The sequence below is a fragment of the Suncus etruscus genome, chromosome 3 (assembly GCF_024139225.1).
Source record: "Suncus etruscus isolate mSunEtr1 chromosome 3, mSunEtr1.pri.cur, whole genome shotgun sequence".
NCBI classification, from domain to species: domain Eukaryota; kingdom Metazoa; phylum Chordata; class Mammalia; order Eulipotyphla; family Soricidae; genus Suncus; species Suncus etruscus.
In genome coordinates this window covers 86943922-86965215 of record NC_064850.1, presented here as the reverse complement: position 1 = coordinate 86965215, position 21294 = coordinate 86943922, and the positions used below count along the sequence as shown (strand labels likewise).

At 44.1% G+C, this 21294-nt stretch overlaps 2 protein-coding genes and 1 non-coding gene across 3 annotated transcripts in view; 2 read left to right on the top strand and 1 right to left on the bottom strand.

The window, feature by feature from the left end:
* KLHDC8A (kelch domain containing 8A) overlaps window positions 1-21294 on the top strand; it is a 120104-nt gene that overhangs the window by 26733 nt on the left and 72077 nt on the right. The window lies entirely within an intron of this gene.
* LEMD1 (LEM domain containing 1) overlaps window positions 7546-21294 on the top strand; it is a 34294-nt gene continuing 20545 nt past the window's right edge. The window contains exon 1 of the mRNA XM_049770821.1: window positions 7546-7705. Within this exon, the coding sequence (XP_049626778.1) occupies window positions 7624-7705 (82 nt within the window). The 5' untranslated portion in view covers window positions 7546-7623. The remainder of the gene's footprint in view (window positions 7706-21294) is intronic.
* On the bottom strand, window positions 17710-17816 carry LOC126004656 (U6 spliceosomal RNA). Its single transcript, XR_007493922.1, has one exon. It is a non-coding gene; the product is annotated as a U6 spliceosomal RNA (small nuclear RNA).

Sequence of the window (21294 nt, the reverse complement as noted above, 5' to 3'; positions counted from 1 at the left end):
TGCACAAACACATGATCTCTGAGCCAGTGTCAGACAATTTCATCCTGCTAGGGCCATTTAGAAACTTCTAGATGGACCTGGAGGTGAAGCAGGACCTCCAATTGGCCCACAGAGCTTAACTGCCTGGCTTCAGCTGCCTACCTAGTTTATCCCTCTCCTCACCCATTCACCAGTGCCAACATTGTCTATTGGAGGGCAGACACTACTCCTGCTTTCAAACCTCGGGAGCAATGGTCTCTAGTGGGGGTGGGAACAAATCTCGGGAGCCTCCATTTGAGGTCCTATAGAGCCCTCTTAACAGCTTATCTTTTTTGTTGTTGTCTTATTTGGGAGATCATACCTTGAGTTGTTCAGGGTCTGAGCTCAGGAATCACTCCTGGTAGGGCCCAGGGGGCCATATTTGGTGCCAGGGATTAGTCCTGTGGTGGCTGAGTACAAGACTAGTGTCTTCTGTGCACTATCAGTTTAGTCTCTATTTTGTCTTATTTTCTTGTGGTTATTTACTTTCTTTTCACCTTACTGAGTTAGTTGCTTAAAAGTTCTGTGGTTGGGGCCGGAACGGTGGCACAAGCGGTAAGGCGTCTGCCTTGTCCAAGCTAGCCTAGGACGAATGGCGGTTAGATCCCCCAGCGTCCTGTATGGTCCCCCAAGCCAGGAGCAATTTCTGAGAGCATAGCCAGTAGTAACCCCTGAGGGTCACCGGGTGTAGCCCAAAAAACAAACAAAAAAATGTTCTGTGGTTTAGGCCCAGAGCAATAGCACAGGAGATAGAGCATTTTCCTCTCATGTGGCTGACCCAGGTTTAATTCCCAGCATTTCATATAGTCCCCCAAGCCAGCAAGGAATGATCTCTGAGCACAGAATCAGGAGTAAGCCCTGAGTATATCTGGGTGTGGCCCCCAAACAAAGTTCTATGATTTTTTTGAGTCTATATTCTTTTCTACCTCTCCCTACATAAAACCTAGCATTATGTCATTATGTATCATAAATATGTGTCGAAAGAAATTCTCTATTGGGGCTAGGGTTATATAGCTCAGTCAGACAAACCTAGCATATGAGTCTAGAGTTCAACTCCTGGCAACACATGATCTTCCTAACACCACTGGGTATGGTCCCTCTACAAAAGTATTTTGTTTTTTGGGGGGGTGGGAACCATACCTGATGATACTCAGGAATTACTCTTGGATGTGTGCTCCAGGATCATTATTGGCAGTGCTCAGGGAACCATATGTAATGCCAAGTATCAAATCTGGGTCAGCAAGGTACAAGGCAAGCTCCCTACCTGTTTTACTATCTCTGTTGGCCTTTGGGGGACAAACAGGGGAGTGCTTGTGGCTAGGTTGATGCCTAAAGATCACTCCTGGCAGTGCCCAGGAAATCATAAGCTACCAGGCTTGAATTCAGGGCTCCTGCACTCAAAGCTTGAGCTCCACACCTTTGAGCTACCTTCTAAGCCCCTTCTATATTAAAAAAGAAAAAAAAACTTTATTGTATTTTTTTAATGTTGCTGGTTTTGTTTGGGGGCCATACCCGATCATTTGGGTCAGTGCTTGAGGATTGCTCCCAGTAGCCAGACCCCTTATACAAATTAAAAAAAAAAAAGATCAGAACTGGGAAATAGCTCTTTGGGCTGGAGTATATGCTTTGTATAATACTGGAAGTGAACATGAGCACTGATCTGGGACTAACTCCTTTCATGATATATGTGCCCTACAAATATAAAAACATATGGGTACAGGGGCTGGAGCAGAGGCGCAAGCAGTAAGGCATCTGCCTTGTGTGCTCTAGCCTAGGACAGACCACGGTTTGATCCCCCAGAGTCCCATATGGTCCCCCAAGCCAGGAGCAATTTCTGAGTACATAGCCAAGAGTAACTCAAGTGTCATTGGGTATGGCCCAACCCCCCCCCCAAAAAAAAACCAATATGAGTACAGAGAGATAGTACAGCAAGTAGGCCACTTGTCTTACACATGCTGATCTAGGTTTGATCCCTGGCATCCCATATGGTCCCCAAGACCACCAGGAGTGATTCCAGAGTCAGGAGTAAGCCTTAAGTACCACCAGGTATTGCCCCCAAACAAACAAAAGGTTTTAATAAAATTAAAAATATACAAAAACTTTATGGTGAAAAAGGTATTTAGAATTATTAGACACCTCCATCTAACACCACGCACAAAGGTCAAATCCAAATGGATTAAAGACCTGGATATCAGACCTAAAACCATAAAGTATATAGAGCAACACATAAGTAAAACACTCCATGACATTGAGACTAAAGGCATCTTCAAGGAGGAAATTGCACTCTCCAAATAAGTGGAAGCAGAGATAAACAGATGGGAATACATTAACCTGAGAAGCTTCTGCACCTCAAAGGAAATAGTGCCAAGGATACAAAAGCCACCCACAGAATGGGAGAAACTACTCACCCATCAAACAAGGGGCTAATATAAAAAATATACAAGGTACTGATAGAACTTGTTTTTGTTTTTTGGGTCACACCCAGTGACGCTCAGGGGTTACTCCTAGCTAAGTGCTCAAAAATCGCTCTGCCTTGGGGGACCATATGGAACATAGGAAGATTGAACCATGGTCCGTCCTAGATCAGCTGTGTGCAAGGCAAACACCCTACTGCTGCGTCACCACTCAGGCCCCTGAACTTAACTAGAATTATTAGACAGCTGGACTGTTTAAATTAGCTCATTTTTGGCAACACCAAGGCATCACAGTCATATTCAAAAAAATTTTATTATTGTTTTGGGGCTATACCCAGCAGTGCTCAGGGCTTACTCTCAGCTCTGTGCTCAGTGTTCATTCCTGGTGGGGCTCAGGGGTGATAGAGATTGATCCAGAGCCCACTGTATTTGACCCAAGCCTCTTATTCACAGTACTAACCTCAAAATATACAAAACATACCATTTATTTTAAAAAGAAAATGATCAGTGAGTGATTTCAACAACAATATCTATGGACTCGGCTTCTGAAAACTCTTTCTCCTTCTTTCCTCCACCCCACAATAGTAAGTGCAGCTTGAACTATCTGGGAAGATCCTCAGCCCTGCTGCCTTTTGTCTGTAGAGCTGAGACCCAGAAGCAGGTGGTTTCAGGAGCAAATTCGTCTGAGAATGGCAGCGATGCTGCCTCAGCCTGACAGCTGCGGATCTTTGCTTTAGTTGATTTCCCCCTTTGCAAATGTTATTGGCAATTGAAACTGCAAATCTACTCTCTGCTCCCCTATGTAAATTACATTTACATTTAAATTGTGCTTTCTTCCAAAGGATGGGGTTAGTAAATAACTGGCAGATTAAACTGGAGGAGAGGAAATTGTGCCCCAGTCAAACCTGAGACTGAAGTGACATCTGGCTTTTACTATTTCCGTTATTTCAGTTTAATAACAGCATGTGGCATTAAGGGAAAAGAAATTGGATCTACATTTTAATGAAAGGAGGAAGCTTTCAGGGTTTAGATACCTTATCATGTTGAATACCTAGTCGATTGGCAATTAAAACTTGCTTCCCTCAAGAAATGGAATAAAGCATCTTTGCAGCATAGAGGGAGTGAAAAACAAAAAAACCAGCTAATGCCCAGGACTTCAGAGATAAGATCAAGGGAAACGAATGTCGTGAAATCTAAACAATCCAGGATGTTATGTGGCATAGGATTTCTTAAACAGACTAATGCTGAGATTTGATCCATGGATATGCTAGTAGGATCTTCCAGAGGAGTCTAGCTGGAACAGTTTGTACAGAACAGGTATCAACCCATAGACGTTGGTTGAGATTATCTCACTGAGTCCTTTGTCACCTAGATTTTAGAATCCACATAAACTGTTCATGAAAATATTTCAGAAATGTCTGCTTTATCCTGATAGCCTGTTTAAATGAAAACGGATCCACCTGCTGGCTGTTTTTTGTTGAATGCAATTCTGGGAAATGTAAACAAAATGCTTATGCATCCTAATAAGCCAAGCCTATCATTTACATGCTTTGATTGAAACAAAAGTGTCAGTTTTCAAAGTCTTTGTTTGATAACTCCAGTGTTTGGGTGTTGGCAAGTGCTTGTTTATCAGCTTGTTTGGAAATTGATGTTGTGTTCAGGAGTTCTGGGGCTATAATCTGGGCCCTCCCACTCTCTCAAAAAAAAAAAAAAAAAAAAAAAAAAAACCCTTCTCCAAGAGTCCCAGAGGTTGAGGTGATAGGGAATCATGGGCAAATGTCAATGGAATGGCACTTCCCGAGGAAAAGACTAGAAGTGAAATTATGCTGAGCCAGAGTACAGCAAGTAGGGCACTTGCCTTGCATGTGGCTGACCTAGGTCCTATCTCTGGTACCAGATTGATTCTCCAAGCTTCACCAGGAATAATCCCTGAATGCAGATGCAGGAGTAATCCATAAGCATGACTAGATATAGCCCCACCCCCAAAATTTAAATAATTTGAAAGACTGAAGTATAGGAGTTAAAGACTCTTGCCTTTGCATGTGGTTGTCCTGGGTTCAATATACAGCACCACATATGATTGCTAGTGAACTGCCAAGAGTGATTCCTGAGAAGTGCCAGATGGGAATCCCTTCAACAAAAACAGAATTTGGATCATGGAAAACCCTGCTATAGAGCTTTGCTGTGTGCCAAACACTTTCTGTATGCTATAATTCATTGAACATGGGAGCTAGGAACCTGTTAATCCTATTGCAGACAAGGAAAAGGGGAAACAGTGAGCTTGGTGACTCACCCCTGGAGTCAGAGCTGGGGCAGGCTCCACTGTCCTGACTCCCCTCTCAGGCAGCGTCCTCTATCCCTGATTCCTAACGAAGGCATATGTACATTTTAGCTTGTGCAATTGTCTTTAAAGTCTCAGCAGTCTTTCTTGAAAGACTCAAATTAAGTCTGAAGGATTTTTTCCCTTCAATAAAAAGAACAATAAAATGAGCCTTCTGCAGGATAGATGATGATATCTTTTTAAGCTAACAGGAGTGGAATTCACAGGGTGAAATGAGATGATATGAAAATGCTTTGAAAAGGCTAAAACCATCAACATTTTTCAATGTGTTATTGTAGTCTACCCCCAATTCTTTTAGGGAGGATGGGTTTTTCTAGGTTTTGTTCTGAGGGTTCACTCCTGGAGAGTCTTGGAGGAAAATGTGCCAAAGATCAAACTGGGATTGGCTGCATACTAGGCAAGCACCTAACCTGCTGCACTATCTCTTTGACCCTCTACCTCCATTATTTATTTATTTATTTATTTCAGTGCCAGGAACTGAACCCAGTTCTCATGAAAGCAAATTACACAATTTACACTGAGTCATAGCTCCACATTTGGGGAGAGGCACACCTGTTATTGTTCAAGGTTTACTTCTGGTTCTGTGCTCAGAGATCCCTCCTGGAAGTGCTCAGGGAAACATATGCAGTGCTAGGGATTTAATCTGATTGGCAAGGCAGGCACCCTACCCGTTGTATTCTCTTTCTTAACCCCAATTCTTATTAGCAAATGAGTAATATTCTGGCTTTCTCTGGAGAATAAAGTCAAATATCTATTCCTTACCATGAAATCTCTTGCTGGTGCCTAGATACTACCATCCAGGAGAAACCATTGATTTTTCCTTCATCTTCCTGCTGTGACTTGGTGGCAACTGTGCATATCATTTCCTATGCATATTAATAACTTCCCTGTATCTTTTGGTATTTCTTCCTGACAAGCTGCCTCTGGAGCTAAGCAGTGCCTCTTTTTGCTTGAACTTAGTTAAATTACTCATCTGACTTCCCAATCAGTCTGTTGCTATGGATGTTACTGATGTCACACATATCCGTATTGTGATTACCATAATATCTGACAGGTAAAAAGGGATTGGCTGTTGGTAAAAACCCTTGGGTGAAACTTACCCAGCTTTAGTAACTAACCCTACTGCATAGACTAGACAACATGTAAAGGGTAAGTAGATTAATCATTCAGTTGAATTCCATTTGAATATTTTCCCTTCCATATGTGTGTTCCCTCTAGGCAATTGTCTAGTGTCACTTGAAATTGATGAGGGCTCTTCTGGAGGTTATTTTTGGGAAGGTGATGAAACAACAGACAGCTGTTCTCAGAACAAATGTCACAGGATCTGCTAAAACTGGCTTCCAAGTGAAAAAAATCAGAGGTATACTGCCCTTTTACTTCCTACTTCGAGGTCAAAAGAGGAAACTTCAATTGATCAAGCACCTACTATGTGCCCAAATATGATTCTGGTCAAAGTGCAACTTTTAGCTAGAGAACTGCCCAGTTAGGCATTCAGAAGCAACCCTCTTCAGCATGACAATTCACGGCTTTTTAACTTGTATTCAATGTTCTTCCTAATTGGACATTGATTGATCACCAATAAAGGCAAAGTCCTTACTAAAAATTGGTCTAGATCCTCCAATGCTGAGTAACTGTCTCGCATACATTTCTGAGAAGATGAGAGAGCCTGAAAACATGCTAGAAATAAAGCACAATAAATAATCTCCTAAATTAAAAATCTGTTAAAGCACTTGACAAATGGGTCTGTATTTGTTGTTAAGTAGGTGGACAGGTCAGTCTGGGGGTACAAAGGGACCAGCCGAAGAAAACTGATTGAGCTTGAGGCTGTGTGAGTGGGAAGCCGAGTGGCCTGTGTAAATCTCCATCAATCAATTTGTGTGCTAGAGAATGAATAGCTGACTTTTTTCAAATGCCAATTCAGCAATTACAAAGTCTGCTGGTGGTTAATTAAAAACTACCATCTCATTATGTTCAGAGTTAAATTACAAGTGTGAAAACTACTACTGCTCGCAATAACCAAGTGCTCCGTACTCTCTGTTCTCTCATCAAAGGAGGAAGGATAAATAACTTTTATTTAACTCTTTAAAAATGCAACTCTCTCGGCTCTCTCATATTTAATTAACTTCTCTTCTCAGAGTTCCTAAGCAGTAATGGAAATATTTGTTCGTTTATTAATTTGTTCATTTTGTGTGGATTCTTTTCACATTAGTTTTATTACAAGAAAATAGGGGGCCCCTTTGCACCCTGAGGCTAGAAAGTACAAAGAAGAAACTCGAACCATGTCATCACCCATTCTGGCAGGGGAGTAGCAGAGGGTACAGGAGCCCCAGGGAGAACTTCAGTCTTTAGGATCATCTTGGCTTGTATGTAAAGCACAGAGAAGCTTATTCATGAGTTTTCTGAGGAAGGAGGGTTCCAAGAACTGGGGTGTTACCTCTTTTAGCTCCCCATTAGCTTCTGTCTTTAGGCTAGGTTGCCATCTCAGATTCTGCTGGCGTTGGCAGGTGTGAACCCACAGCCCGAGAGCTGCTGCAGCAAAGAGCTTGTGTGAGACCACATCCTGCCAGCCAGTTGGTCCCTGTCTCAGACTGAATAGAAAATTAGAAGTAACTGAGCTCTGGGATGGCTGTGGAAAGTGGCACCTGCCCAGCACTGCTGAAGCCACTCATCCTGGAAGGGGTTCAGAGCAGAACCCAGCAGCGTGATAGTGCTTCACTGTGGAGACTGGGGTGTAAGGCACTTGTGGAGTGGCAAAGTTTTCATGCTTATTTGTAAGGCTGTCTTAACAAATGTCGTGTTTTACTCTTTTTAAAGATTCCAGCTGTCAAGAGAGACCACATTTCTATCACCATGGTGGACGCGAAATATCTGAGCAACCATGAATTACAGTATGAACTTGAAAAGCTTGGATTTTCACCGGGCCCAATACTGCGTAGGCATGCAGCAAATATTAGAGATAGTTGTGTGTTCTTTATAAACCACCTCCAAATATTTAACAGTGTTTACAGTAAAAGAACATATGCAAGATAAAACTATTTCTATAGTTTTTTCCAAAGAAAAAAGTTAGAAAACCATAAAGAGAGAAGGGGTTATAAATGATAACTGAACAGAGATGAATATGTATGAGAAAAGATTGTTGTTTTTTACGTCCAAGAGCGGAAAACCAGTTACTATCGATTATATAACCCTGGTTTGCTTAAGTTTTTTATTTTGAGATACATGCTAGGTTTATTTTGTATTCCTTTTATTTCTTGCGGTTAAAAAGCACAACTTTGTTCATTGTACTCTCCATTGATCCAATGATTGGTTGTGGCTCACCCATATAGAGACCTTACCCTCAGCTCCATGTTAGTGGAGAGAAAAGAGTAGCTGTGGAGTCCATCTCATTAAGAAATCATGATTTACATGAATAAGGTGGGATAATAAGGTCTGGGTTGTAAATCACACACACAAACAAGAGTTTAACCTGCTCTCCTTCCTCAGCTTCCACCAGAAAAATCTATGAAAACAAGTTAAAGCAATTGATGGTCTTGCACCCCCGTGTATCACCTGTGATTAACAGATGCAGAGAGGAAGATAGAATGGACGACTGTGATGACACTGAAGGTACTATGAGAAGCCGTGTACTAGATAGCAACTCTGCATGAGTAAGGCCTTGTGCAGCAAGGGGTTTGCAGCTTTAAAGGGAGGAATGAAATCTCCGCCTGGCCTTGTTTGCACACACAGCCTGGGCTGCAAAAGAATTGGTTATCTTCATGCCAGTGACTAGGAGGAAAAGGCTAATCAACATGTCTTCTTATTAACCCAGACAAACTGGGTTTGATTTCTATATCTAGAATTTCCTCCAGGTAAATACCAGGCTCCTTTTGAGGTCTTAACTTTGGCTTTGCCAGAATCAATTCATTTGACTATTCTTTAGATTAAGTGATTTAACTACTAACCAAGAGCCGGAGTAATAGCACAGTGAATAGGGCATTTGCCTTGCACGTGGCTGACCCCAGCATCCCAGATGGTCTCCCAAGCCTGCCAGGAGTGATTTCTAAGGGCTGAGCCAGGAGTAACCCCTGAGCACTGTCAAGTGTGGCCCCAAATTAAAACAAAACAACACAAAACAAAAAAACAAAAAACTTCCCTTCTAAGCAAGACTTCTCCTATGCCTCCGGTGCCCCTAACTGAATATTCAACCATAGCTGATTCTCTGGGGCTCAAGGTGGGTAGGATGCAATTGTCTCTGGGGTCCTTAGATTTTGTTCATATGACTAGGCACCATTCAGCTGCAGGGCAATTAGGGGTTGAACTTGAAGGTTTATCCTAATGTTCTTTCATTTTATAATATTTCCAAGGCTCTTTCATCTCCTAGATACTTATTAGGAATTATGTTAGAACACAGTGAACTAATAGGAACCTCAGTTTATTGAAGGCCATTGTTTCAATACTTGAAACTGGCTGCATAACTGAGTGAGGAAGTTTCCTGAAGCTCGGCACCCAGAAAGCTGCCATGAAGAACAGGTCCTCTGTCTTCACCTCCCCTCTGTGTCTAGCTCCTAGAACAGTACTGGGCACAAAGCAGGATTTAGCTGTTTGTAAATGCAAGGGTCTGAGTGAGATTTAAACTCAAGACTGTCTCTCACTACTGTGCTTTCCCATTTCATACCTTCTACTTTCTCAAAATTTCTTTTTGTTTGTTTTTGTTTTGGCACCACACCCGTTGATGATCAGGGGTTACTCCTGGCTATGCACTCAGAAATCGCTCCTGGCATGGAGGGACCATATGGGATGCCAGGGGATCCAACTGTGGTCCGTGCTAGGCTAGCGCTTGTAAGGCAGGCGCCTTACCTCTAGCACCACCGCTTCAGCCCCTCTCACAATTTCTTTTTTTTTTTTTTTTGGTTTTTGGGCCACACCCGTTTGACGCTCAGGGGTTACTCCTGGCTAAGCGCTCAGAAATCGCCCCTGGTGGGGCCGGGTAGGTGGTGCTGGAGGTAAGGTGTCTGCCTTGCAAGCGCTAGCCAAGGAAGGACCGCGGTTCGATCCCCCGGCGTCCCATATGGTCCCCCCAAGCCAGGGGCGATTTCTGAGCACATAGCCAGGAGTAACCCCTGAGCGTCAAATGGGGGGACCATATGGGACGCCGGGGGATCGAACCGCGGTCCTTCCTTGGCTAGTGCTTGCAAGGCAGACACCTTACCTCCAGCGCCACCTACCCGGCCCCACAATTTCTTTTTTGTTTGTTTGTTTGTTTTTTGTTTTGGGGGTCACACCTGGCATCGCTCAGGGGTTACTCTTGGCTCTACACTCAGAAATCGCCCCTGGCAGGCACAGGGGACCATATGGGATACCGGGATTCGAACCACCGTCCTTCTGCATGAAAGGCAAACACCTTACCTTCATGCTATCTCTCCAGCCCCAATTTCTAAAATGACCATAAATACTATGTTTTTGCCATGTTTTGACTACACCCCAAATGGTGTCTCTGAGTTCAAATGAGCATGCAACAAGAAAGTGTCTGGGGCCTTTTGGAAAAAAAAAAAAAAAAAAAAAAGAAAGAAAAGAAAAGAAAAGAAAATCCTCCCCAATGCCTGGTGTTGGAGATGGTGAAGGTGCTTGGAGCTTTCCCAAGGGTCCAGCACAGCTAGGCTGAATAGAGAGGCCAAGGGTGTTTGGCGAAGGACTGCATTGGCCCTGAGCAGAACAGTGAGCATGGAGGTGTTGGCACTATAGTGTGTGGTGTTCCCAGACGTTTTCTGGATATTAAATGTGTTCAGAGTCTGCTCCCTCCTTTAGAAAGAAGCTGTTGAGACCCACCTAGCTTTGAATTAAATGCCGTACCTGGCTAAAGGATTCCAGAGAGAATAACTTTGCCCTTACCAGGCCAAAGCTGCAAAACCAACTGCCATACTCTGTGGTTGATTGTCTGGATTCCTGCAAGGAGCTCTCCAGAGTGCCTTCAGGGCCCTGCTGGATGAGCAGGTAGTGTGGTTCCTAAACTCTGCATTTGCTTTGCTCTATCTGCCAGCTTGCAGGCCACCAGATCAGAGATGGAGCCTGGGGTACCTGCAGTCATCCCCTCAAAAGTGAATCTGCAATGCCACTGGCCAATGGCTGGTGCAAGTAGAAAGTTCACTTTTTCGTATCAGTTCTTTGTTTTGTTTAGGGGCCACACCTGGCTGTGCTCGGGGCTCAGATTTTCTGGCTTTTCACTTCTGCTGAGTCTCAGAGACCAATCTTGGTACTGGGAAAGGGACATGGGCCAGCTCTGTGCATAAAAGTATTCTCCTTGCAGGACTATTTCTCATGCTCTTCCAGCTCAGGTCTCAAAGATTTGAGTTTGTTTGTAGGGACCTCACAAAACCAGTGATTTTCTGATAGCAGGAGTGAAATATTGGAGCTTTCCCAAGGGTCCAGCACAGCTAGGCTGAATAGAGAGGCCAAGGGTGTTTGGCGAAGGACTGCATTGGCCCTGAGCAGAACAGTGAGCATGGAGGTGTTGGCACTATAGTGTGTGGTGACCCCGGACATTTTCTGGATATTAAATGTGTTCAGTGTCTGCTCCCTCCTTTAGAAAGAAGCTGTTGAGACCCACCTAGCTTTGGATTAAATGCTGTACCAGGCATTTAATTTGAGGGGCCCTGTGTTTTCTAACCCTGTGCCTAGGCTTCATTAGACAGCAGTTGGGGAGAATTCCTCTCCACCTTTCAGCAATCTTGCCACTGAATGAATCAGGCTTCTTGGTTGCTTTTGCATTGGAAAAGTAATTGAAAATTCTTCCTCAGGTATGCTCAGGATTGCACAGTTGCTCAGGATCCTTCCTTGCTCATCAGAATTTGAATCCATAGGTCCACAGGAGCTCAGGGTTGCTTTGCAGCACCCCAATGGGCCTGCTACTCAAAAAGCTTTTTAGTTCAAGTCTGAGACTACTTTCCTTGGGAGACTTTCTGGATACAGGAGGAGAAAAATGCTCCTGCCGTTTTTGTTATTCAGAGCTCATGGGCCTTCTAGCTAGTTCAAGGAGATCAGGACTAGATTGAAAATAGTAAGGCCCATTATGTATTTTTTGGAGGCCTCAAATCAGACAGCCTCCTTGTTAGGAACCCACCTATTTGCCAGGGAAGGCTAAACTTCAGCAAAGGCCTCCACAGCTCAGAAACACTTTTTTTCCTGAAAGAGGCAGAGAGCCTCACTCTGCACTGTGACCAAAAGGGTCACCTATGCTAGTCACCCGTTCCTTTTGCTAACCCTTTTATTCTTATGGCCTATTTTCCTTTTGTTTCCCAAGATTTGGAGTCTAATGCCATTTTCATATTGAAGGGAAATATTATCTCAAAAGAAAATATCAAGGGATCCCAAAAGGTATGTACAATTCTAATAATACTTTTACACATATGTTAGAATAGGAAATAATATTTTCATATATATTAAGAAATAGTAAGTCATTATTTTTTGTGGGCCACACCCATTGACGCTCAGGGGTTACTCTTGGCTCTGCACTCAGAAATAGCTCCTGGCTTGGGGGATCATATGGGGTGCTGGGGGATCGAACCACATCTGTCCTAGGTTTGCTGCATGCAAGGCAAATGCCCTATTGCTTGTGCTATCACTCCAGCCCTAATAAGTCACTATTTTGTTATTGTAGTAAATAACAGAATAATTTATTATTTGTGGTAATTCTAGCTTAGAAAAAAACTCACTTTATGGGCCAAGGAGATGGCTCAGGGTGCACTGTCTCTGTTCTGTATGTGATAAATCCAGGGCTGATGACCTGGTGACCCTACCCTGCCAAATCAAAAGCTCTCTTCAGTGCAGGCTTTTGTTGTGCACTAGGATCCCATAGACCCCTGATTTCTACCAGGCTCTTCCTATCAGCCACCAGTTAATTACTCTTTCAGCCTGACCCACAGCAAGCACGAAAGGAGCGTGAGTGCCTCTTCCTCGCACTTGCTCAGACCCTGGCTCCAGCTTCTAACCCTCTGGCCAACTGCTGGGAGTATTGCATTTGGGGTGAGGCCACCCTGGGCCTGAGTTTCTGCCTGGCACTGCTGGTGTGTAGCTTTGGGGAATTTGTGAGCAGATGGGAACTTCCCCAGGCATTCAGTTGCCTTGGGTCAGCTCAATGACTGGGTGACTCAGCCTTTCCCTGAGCTGTTCCTACAATATGGGGTCTCAGTTATTGGTCTCTTCTATAGTGGCCTGTGTCTAACTCACACTTTGGCCCCTGCTCACTCCAGGTTGATCAGTCTCAGAGCCTTCTCTGTCTGCCCAGGGCCACTTCTTTTGGCCACTGCAGTGGGAGGCCTGTGCTGCAGCTTCTATCCACGACCTTGCTGTTGAGTCCTGAACCTTATGGAAAGTGCCTTCTTCTCCCCTTCTCTCCTCCTTCCAGCACAACAAACAAGTGTTTGGGAGTTGCTGCCACAGAAAGTACAGCTGCTCTAATTGGTGCCTCTCTCCTGGGGACCTCCTAGCACCTCTGGTACCTGTCTGTTCTCACACACTCCAAATCCGGATTTGTGGCCTCTTTGCCCAATTTCCTCCCATTGTTACTGTTGTTTAGCCCATAAGGGACCTTTCACCCTGACAGTGATATTTATGTGCATCACAGGAGTCATGTTCTAGACAAGGTACTCACACACCTCACCAGGTAAGGTACTTCCTGGCCTCTATGCTTGTGCATCTTTTATTTATTTTATTTGCTTTTATTCCCACCCCCCGGTTGTGGCTGCTTCCGTGGTAGTGATGAGGTTGCATACACCATCTGTGGTCTCCACAGATGTTGAGCACAGGCCTGTCCATGATGCAGTAGGAAATTGCTTATGGCGCCAGGGACCTCAGTCAACAGTTTACAGACCACACAGCATCTCACTGATGAGGCAAGTTGTCTAGCCCCACAGCCTTCCTCCCCTGTGGGACAGGCCTGGCCTCTATCCCCTGACAGTTTTATCGCCTTCCTGTTCTTCAGGTTTAAAGTCCCAGAGTGGTCTTAGAACTCCTACTCTCCACTGCTCCTTATGTATAAACAGTTGCCAGGGCCTGTGGATTTGAACTATGAGTTTAAAACTTGGCATTAGCAAGACAGGACAGATACTTGGTACCTGGATAATACTATTTTGATTCCTATCACTGCATATGAGCCTTGCCAGGAGTGTTCCCTGAGCACAGAGCAAGGAGCCCTGAGTATCTCTGGGTGTAGCCCCAACCCTCTGAACTGATGCCTTCTCTCCTTTCCTGAGCTGCTAACTCAGCTTACATTCATATTATTTTAAAATTTGCATCACTGTGACATCCTCCTACCTACTCTCTGCTTCTAGCCTTTTCTAGATCAAATCTACAAGCTGGATTCCACTGTGTCATTCATTTGCTCTGACTTTTTTTACAAGACGCAAACTTTCTAACCCACACAGTCAGACTAATGTCTCCTGCAATTTTATGTCTCTCATCATGCAGTTTAATCCATGTCACCTTGTTCCCATGCCTCTCACTCTTCTTTCCCATCTGCCTTTGCCTCAATACCTGGAATTCATTTCATTCTTTCCACCCACATCCATTTTTCTTCCTGTTAATAGCCCATGGCCATTTAAACTATTTCTTAGAGGTATTCTTAAATATCTTAGATGCATCTTGGCATGAGCACTACTGGGGTGATTCTGCTGGGCTTGCCTTGGTGACCCAAACATCTATAGGGCCTGAACTGCATTTTCTCGATGGACACAGAACCATTAGGTCTGATTAGCCAAGAGTCACTGGGAGTGGCCCCAGAACTCCATGAGCAACTGCTCAGGAGCTGCCACAAATAAGATCAAATTGCATCTTATGGCTAGGAGATCCCCTGGAAGAACCTGTAACTAGCATGTGCAGGGCTCTGAGTTCAAGCACCAGTCTGTCCTAACCATGAGAACTTTAGAGGGTCATCCTGATGCTTAAAACCAGTGACTCCTACAAAACCACATCTGTGATTGTGTCTTAACTCCATTACGAGCTATTACAAGGTCCTATACACAGTGGGAGCACAAAGCATTCCTTATCAAACTTGCCAAAATGCTCAGATGACATACTTCACTTATAAATACAGGCTCACATTTAAAGCACTTGCTGGATTTAAATAAATAGAAAAAATAGGGGAAAAAAGCAAACATTTCTACCATGTGCTATAGCTTTAACTTTCTATTTAAATATAATTTTCTATTTTAAATATAACTTTCTATTTAAATATAATTCAGACATGATGAAATAAATGTGATATCTTAACAATTTTTTAAAAAGTTTTTTTTTTTTTTTTTGGTTTTTGGGCCACACCCGGCGGTGCTCAGGGGTGACTCCTGGCTGTCTGCTCAGAAATAGCTCCTGGCAGGCATGGGGACCATATGGGACACCGGGATTCGAACCAACCACCTGAGGTCCTGGATCGACTGCTTGCAAGGCAAACGTCGCTGTGCTATCTCTCCAGCCCCTTAAAAAGATTTTTAAAAATATTCCCCAATGGTTCATGAAAGGATTTCTTTGGGTTCAGGAAACTGTGCAGAAATCCTTTTTGTAGACACTACAAAGACATCCTCAGGAGAATGAGTCTGACTACCTGAAATGCATCAGGTGGGACAAGTGTGTCCTTCACTCTTTGCTTTATATAAAACTGAAATAAACTAAATTAATGTATTTTGTGGGACATACCTAGTGGAGCTCAGGGCTTACTCTTGGCTCTGTGCTCAGGTTTTACTTTTAGTAGGGCTCAGGGACCATGTAGGGTGCAGGGGTTTGGATCGGGTCAGCACATACAAGGAAAGACCCCACCCACTGTGCTATCTCCCTGACCCCAACCACACTAATATTTTGAATTGGCAGCAAAATGAAATAGATTGTGATAGTAGAAAATTATTTGCTCTGAAGGATTTATATAAATTGGTTTGATTCTTAGATAGGACCCTAAACCATCTGTTCAACTTTAAATCTGAAATAAAATGTAAATAAGCATTTAAGTTTCCATGTAAGAGTGGTAGAAAGGCTGTTCATCAAGACACTTGTCTGACTGTACTGGCTTTGATTATTCAAGAGAAGCTTCATGCACCTAACAGTCCTCTTAGTTCCCAGAAACACCAATGAACAGTGCTGTCCTCTCAATTTAGTAGATTCCTAGTGGAATAGAAACCATTTTGAGATTTGGAATATATCCATTTCTGGGCATGTTTGAAAGACTCGTGTGTGTGTGTGTGTGTGTGTGTGTGTGTGTGTGAGAGAGAGAGAGAGAGAGAGAGAGAGAGAGGAGAGAGATGAGAGAGAGGGAAGAGAGGAGAGAGAGGAGAGAGGGGGGAGAGAGAGGGAGAGGAGAGAGAGAGGAGAGAGAGAAGGGGAGAGGAGAGAGAGGGGGAGCAGAGAGATAGGGAGAGGAGAGAGAGGAAGAGAGAGGGAGGGAGAGGAGAGAGAGAGGGAGAGGAGAGAGAGGGAGGGAGAGGATAGAGAGGAGAGAGAGAGGAGAGAGAGAGAAAGAGAGAGAGAAAGAGAGAGAGAGGGAGAGAGAGAGAAGTAATGTAACTGGTTGTTTGGCACCGGGACCCTTGAGAGTCCCAACTGTTTTTTCATTAGAGGAATATTTTCATCTGATGGGCACTGGGCTCCAACAACAGGGCTATGCCCACATGTGACTTTGGCTCCAAGTCCCTTTCCATCAAAGATGGGGAGGAGGATTTAAGGCTCGGGTCAGACAACTTTGCAAGGTGTGGATGCCTACAGCAGGCTCGAAAAGAGTGATTTGTCATCCCAAAAACCATGTTCCTAAAAGGGAAAGAAGACAAGCACCAGAAAGGGCTGGAATTTCATAAGTAAAATAGAGACGTCCCAGGCCTATGTGCATTGGTTCCGAGTTCTGGGAGGGCATGTGCAGGCACAAAGGCCTGCAAAAGCCAGTGTAAAGAGACCTTCTTTGGGAGTTGGGTTGAGATTTGGTTATACCAAAGTTCCCATGCCATTTGGAGCTTTTTATGGTTTGGGTCTGGGTCTAGCATTTGCCTTTTCGGTCAACTCTCTTCCACTCTCCATTTTGTAAAATCTTTGAGACTGAAAACATCTGCATTTCATTAATGGCCTCTGGAGAGGGAAATGACTTCCTGGCTGGCGGCATCAAAAGGAGCCTGTTTTGGGGTCTGAGCTATAGCACACTGGGGAGGAGGTTTGCCTTGCAAGCTAGCCTGGGTCTTGTGCCTGATATTCCATCTCCTGAGTTCCTCCAGGAATGATTTCTGAGTGCACAGACAGGAATAACCCCTGAGCACTGCTGGGTGTGGCCCCCAAAAACAACAAAAAGAAAACCCAAAAGGAGTTTGTGTCCCCCATTAATGGTGATGGTCCCTCCTTCTCTGACTTTTCTTTTGGGGATGGTGGTGAGGGGCTCTTGGGACACACTCAACTGTGCTCAGGGTTTATTTATTCCTGGCTCTATACTCAAGGATCACTCTGGTAGGCTCAGGAGAGTATATGGGTGCCAGGGTTCGAACCTGGGTCAGCTACAGACAAAGCAAGTGCCCAGCTTGCTGTACTATCTCTTGGCCCTCCTCTGATTTCTTTAATCTCTCAAACTTCATGTTATTTACTTTTAATTTTATTTATTTATTTTTGGGGGGGCCACACCCGGTGACGCTCAGGGATTACTCCTGGCTATGAGCTCAGAAATTGCGCCTGGCTTGGGGGACCATATGGGACGCCGGGGGATAGAACCGCAGTCCGTCCAAGGCTAGCGCAGGCAAGGCAGGCACCTTACTTCTAGTGCCACCGCCCGGCCCCTAATTTTATTTATTTTTTATAAATATATTTAAGCACCATGATTACAAGCATGTTTGTAGTTGGGTTTTAGTTATATATATATATATATGTATATATATATATACATATATATATATATAAAGAACACCCCCCTCCCCTTCACCAGTGCAACATTCCCATCACCAATGCCCTAAAATTATGGAATGCTTCACGAATTTGCATTTCATCTTTGCGCAAGGGCTATGCTAATCTTCTCTGTATTGTTCCAATTTTAGTATATGTGCTACCGAAGAGAGCATTCATGTTATTAAAATAAATTTTTTTTGGGGGGGGTCACATCCAGTGGCGCTCAGGGGTTACTCCTGGCTCTGCGCTCAGAAGTAGCTCCTGGCAGGCTCAGGAGACCATATGGGGTGCTGGGGATTCGAACTGGGGTCCGTACTGTGTTGGCTGCGTGCAAGGCAAACACCTTACAGCTGTGCTTTCGCTACAGCTCCCTAAATTTGGGGGGTCACACTTGGTAAAATTCAGGGGTTACTCCTGGCTGTGCACTCGGAAATCACCCCTAGCTTGGGAGACCAAATGGGACGCTGTGGGATTGAACTGTGATCCTAGAGTAGCAAGTGCAAGGCAAATGCCCTACGGCCTGTGCCGCCGCTCTGGCCTCCTAAATTTTTTTAACTGTATCATTCTTTCTGGGGGTACTAGTATTATTTTCTTTTTTTTTTTTTTTGGTGGGGGGTTTGGGCCACATCCAGTGATGCTCAAGGGTTACTTCTGGCTATGCACTCAGAAATCACTCCTTTTCTTCTTTTGATGCTACTATGCCACACTCACCAATAAAGTTCCAGGACCCTGCACCACCCACCTCAGGTCCCTTTTCCCTCCCAAAAACTTGGCAGCCTCCAAGCTCAGCAGCTGAGCTTGGCTCCCATTGGACAGTGTCTGTTCCCTTACTTGTATCCACAGGAGTGAGATCATCTGATACTTGTCTTTCTTCTCTTACTCACTTCACTTTGTCCTCTAGTTCCACCCAAGCTGTAGCAGACTGCAAGGTTTTTTCTTCTCTTAGGAAAACTATAACATCACTCAGTGCTTACTGGGAACTGCTGACAGAGGAGTGAAGGGTTGCAATAGAGTTTCCACCAAGACAGCCTCTGAGGTAACCAATACAAACTAGAAACACTGCTAGGGGACCTCCAATGAGGAAACAGGGAGGGAGAGGAAGTGGAGTCAGGATGTCCTGAAGAAACTTAACAATGAGCCTTGTACTCTTTTTTGAGGGGTTCACACCCCACAATGCTCAGGGCTTACTCCTGACTCTGCATCCCAGGATCACTCCTGGCAGGCTCAAGGGATCATATGGAGTGCTGGGGATTTTGAACCTAATTTTTCACTTGCAAGACAAATGTCCTACTTGCTGTCCTATCCTTCCTGCCCCAAGGGAAAAAAAATCCTTATGTACGAAGAATCTCTATAAAAATTTAGAATTTTGGGCTGGTGCTATAGTGCAACAGTAGGGTGTTTGCCTTGTACGTGGCAGTCCCAGGACAGACCTGGGTTCAATCCCCGGCCTCCCATATGGTCCCTGGAGCCTGCCAGGAGCGATTTCTGAGCGCAGAGCCAGGAGTAACCCCTGAAGGTCACCGGGTGTAGCCCCCCAAAACAAACAAACAAACAAACAAAAAAAAAATCTAGACTCTTGGGGGCTGGAGTTATAGTACAGCAAGTAGATTCGTTTTGTATGTGACTTTCCAGGGCTCCATTCCCAGCAATGCCAGGAGAGATTCCTGAGCACCACCAGTGTGGCTCAAAAACAAACAAATCTGAATCCTAAAGCCAAAAGGCAGGGTTCCTATCTCATCTCTGCCTCTAACTGGAACAAGACATTTCTCTTTGTAAGGAGGATAATAGTCGAGCCTCACAGATTAAATTGAAATGTGTAAAACAGTATGATGGTACGTAAATAGTACAAATAAGACTTATTACTTCCTTTGCTGTCATACCTGGGGGCATGGTCTTGGTCCATACTCAGCTCTGAATGCCCCCCTAGTAGTGCTGAGAGACCATATCTAGTGCCAGAATTAAAAGAGGATCACCTTGCATGCAAGGCAAGCATCTTAACCCCGTACCATTACCATTACTATTACTAGCCCTCATAACTATTAATAGCCTTCATAGAAATCATAGTGTTCAATTGTCTGCAATATAAAGCAATGCTTTTAGTGAAAAATAATATATCAGAAACAGAATTTTTAATCATGCTCCTATGGTGCTTATAAATAAATGTTATGCTCAAATATGCAAGTGTAATTAAAGATTATTTTTTGTATGTTCTATACATTGAATGAAGCAAACTGAGCTGTTTGTTTTTAATCGGATGCCACACTGATACTCAAGGGATTCACTCCTGAGTCTGTATTCCTGGTAGTGCTTGAGAGACCATATGGAGTGCTAGGTCCTGAACCTGTGTTAGCTGCATGCAAGGCAAGCACCTTACCTGTTGTACTATCACTCCAGCCCCCCACTGAACTGTTTCTTTAAAAAACCATACATGGGGCCAGGGGCCTGGCAAAGTAGTAGAGCATTTGGCCCCTTGCATGTGTGAGCCTCTGGATTCAATACCTGGAGCCATAGTCTCTTGAGCAAGCACCACTTGGAGTAGCCCCTAGGCACAGAGCCTGGAGTGGTGGGTTTGTACCTAAAAACCAAAACCTTTTCTTTTTATTAAAAAAAAATCATGCATACAATCCTGGCATATAGGTCTCTAAAATAAGTTATTTTGAAGTAACTTCAGATGTACAAAAAAGTATAAGCATTGTATGAAGAATTCCTATACCTCTTTAGCAGGTGATCTGATTGCTGCCCCTTACTTTATTTGCTATGAATATGTATGTATGTGAGTATATGTGTGTCCATCTGTATGTGTCTGTCTGTGTGCCTGTATGTGAGTATATGTGTGTGTACCTGATCATGTTTCTGTCTTTATTCGAGATCACCCTGTGGACACAAAGCCCTTTGCTGTCCTGTGCCATAATAAACCTTTGCTGCATAACCACCACATTTGTGCCAAATAAGGAGAGTCACAATGATTCAAGCTACCGTCTACATCCTTCTGAAATGCACAACTGACATGAGAATGTCTTTTTGCTTTCTAGCCCCTGACTTATCTGAATGAGTCATGTGATCTCTCTCTCTCTCTCTCTCTCTCTCTCTCTCTCTCTCTCTCTCTCTCTCTCTCTCTCTCACACACACACACACACACACACACACACACACACACACACACACACACACACACAATGCCTTTAGTTGTCTGTTCTCTCAGTCCCCAAACTGAGGTGCCAGAGCCTCAGTCTCTTCCTCGTTTGTCATTTGAATTGACCCCTAACCATTTTTAAGGAGTACATGCCTTTCATTCTGTAGGATGAGTCCCAAGTTAATTTGCTGGTTTTTCCTGTGGGTCATTCCTGGATGTGCATGCTCTGGACAGGGCTCCCTCAGGACCAGAGCTGAGCTCTTCTCAGTGCCCTGGCCCAAGCAATAATGTCAGCCAGTTCCAACTACTGAAGTTCCAACTTCTACCTTAATCACCTGGGAATGGTCTGTCCATAGGCTTCCCTTTGTAACAGAACAGTATTTAGTGGAGAAATATTCCTAGATGATGCCGTGTTCATCCAGTCTCTTCCATCAGCCTCAGCACCATGGGCAGCTGCCTGAATGGTCCTTCCTTCAGGACAATGCTTGATGGGCCTTCTGTTACTCTTGTGGACATCC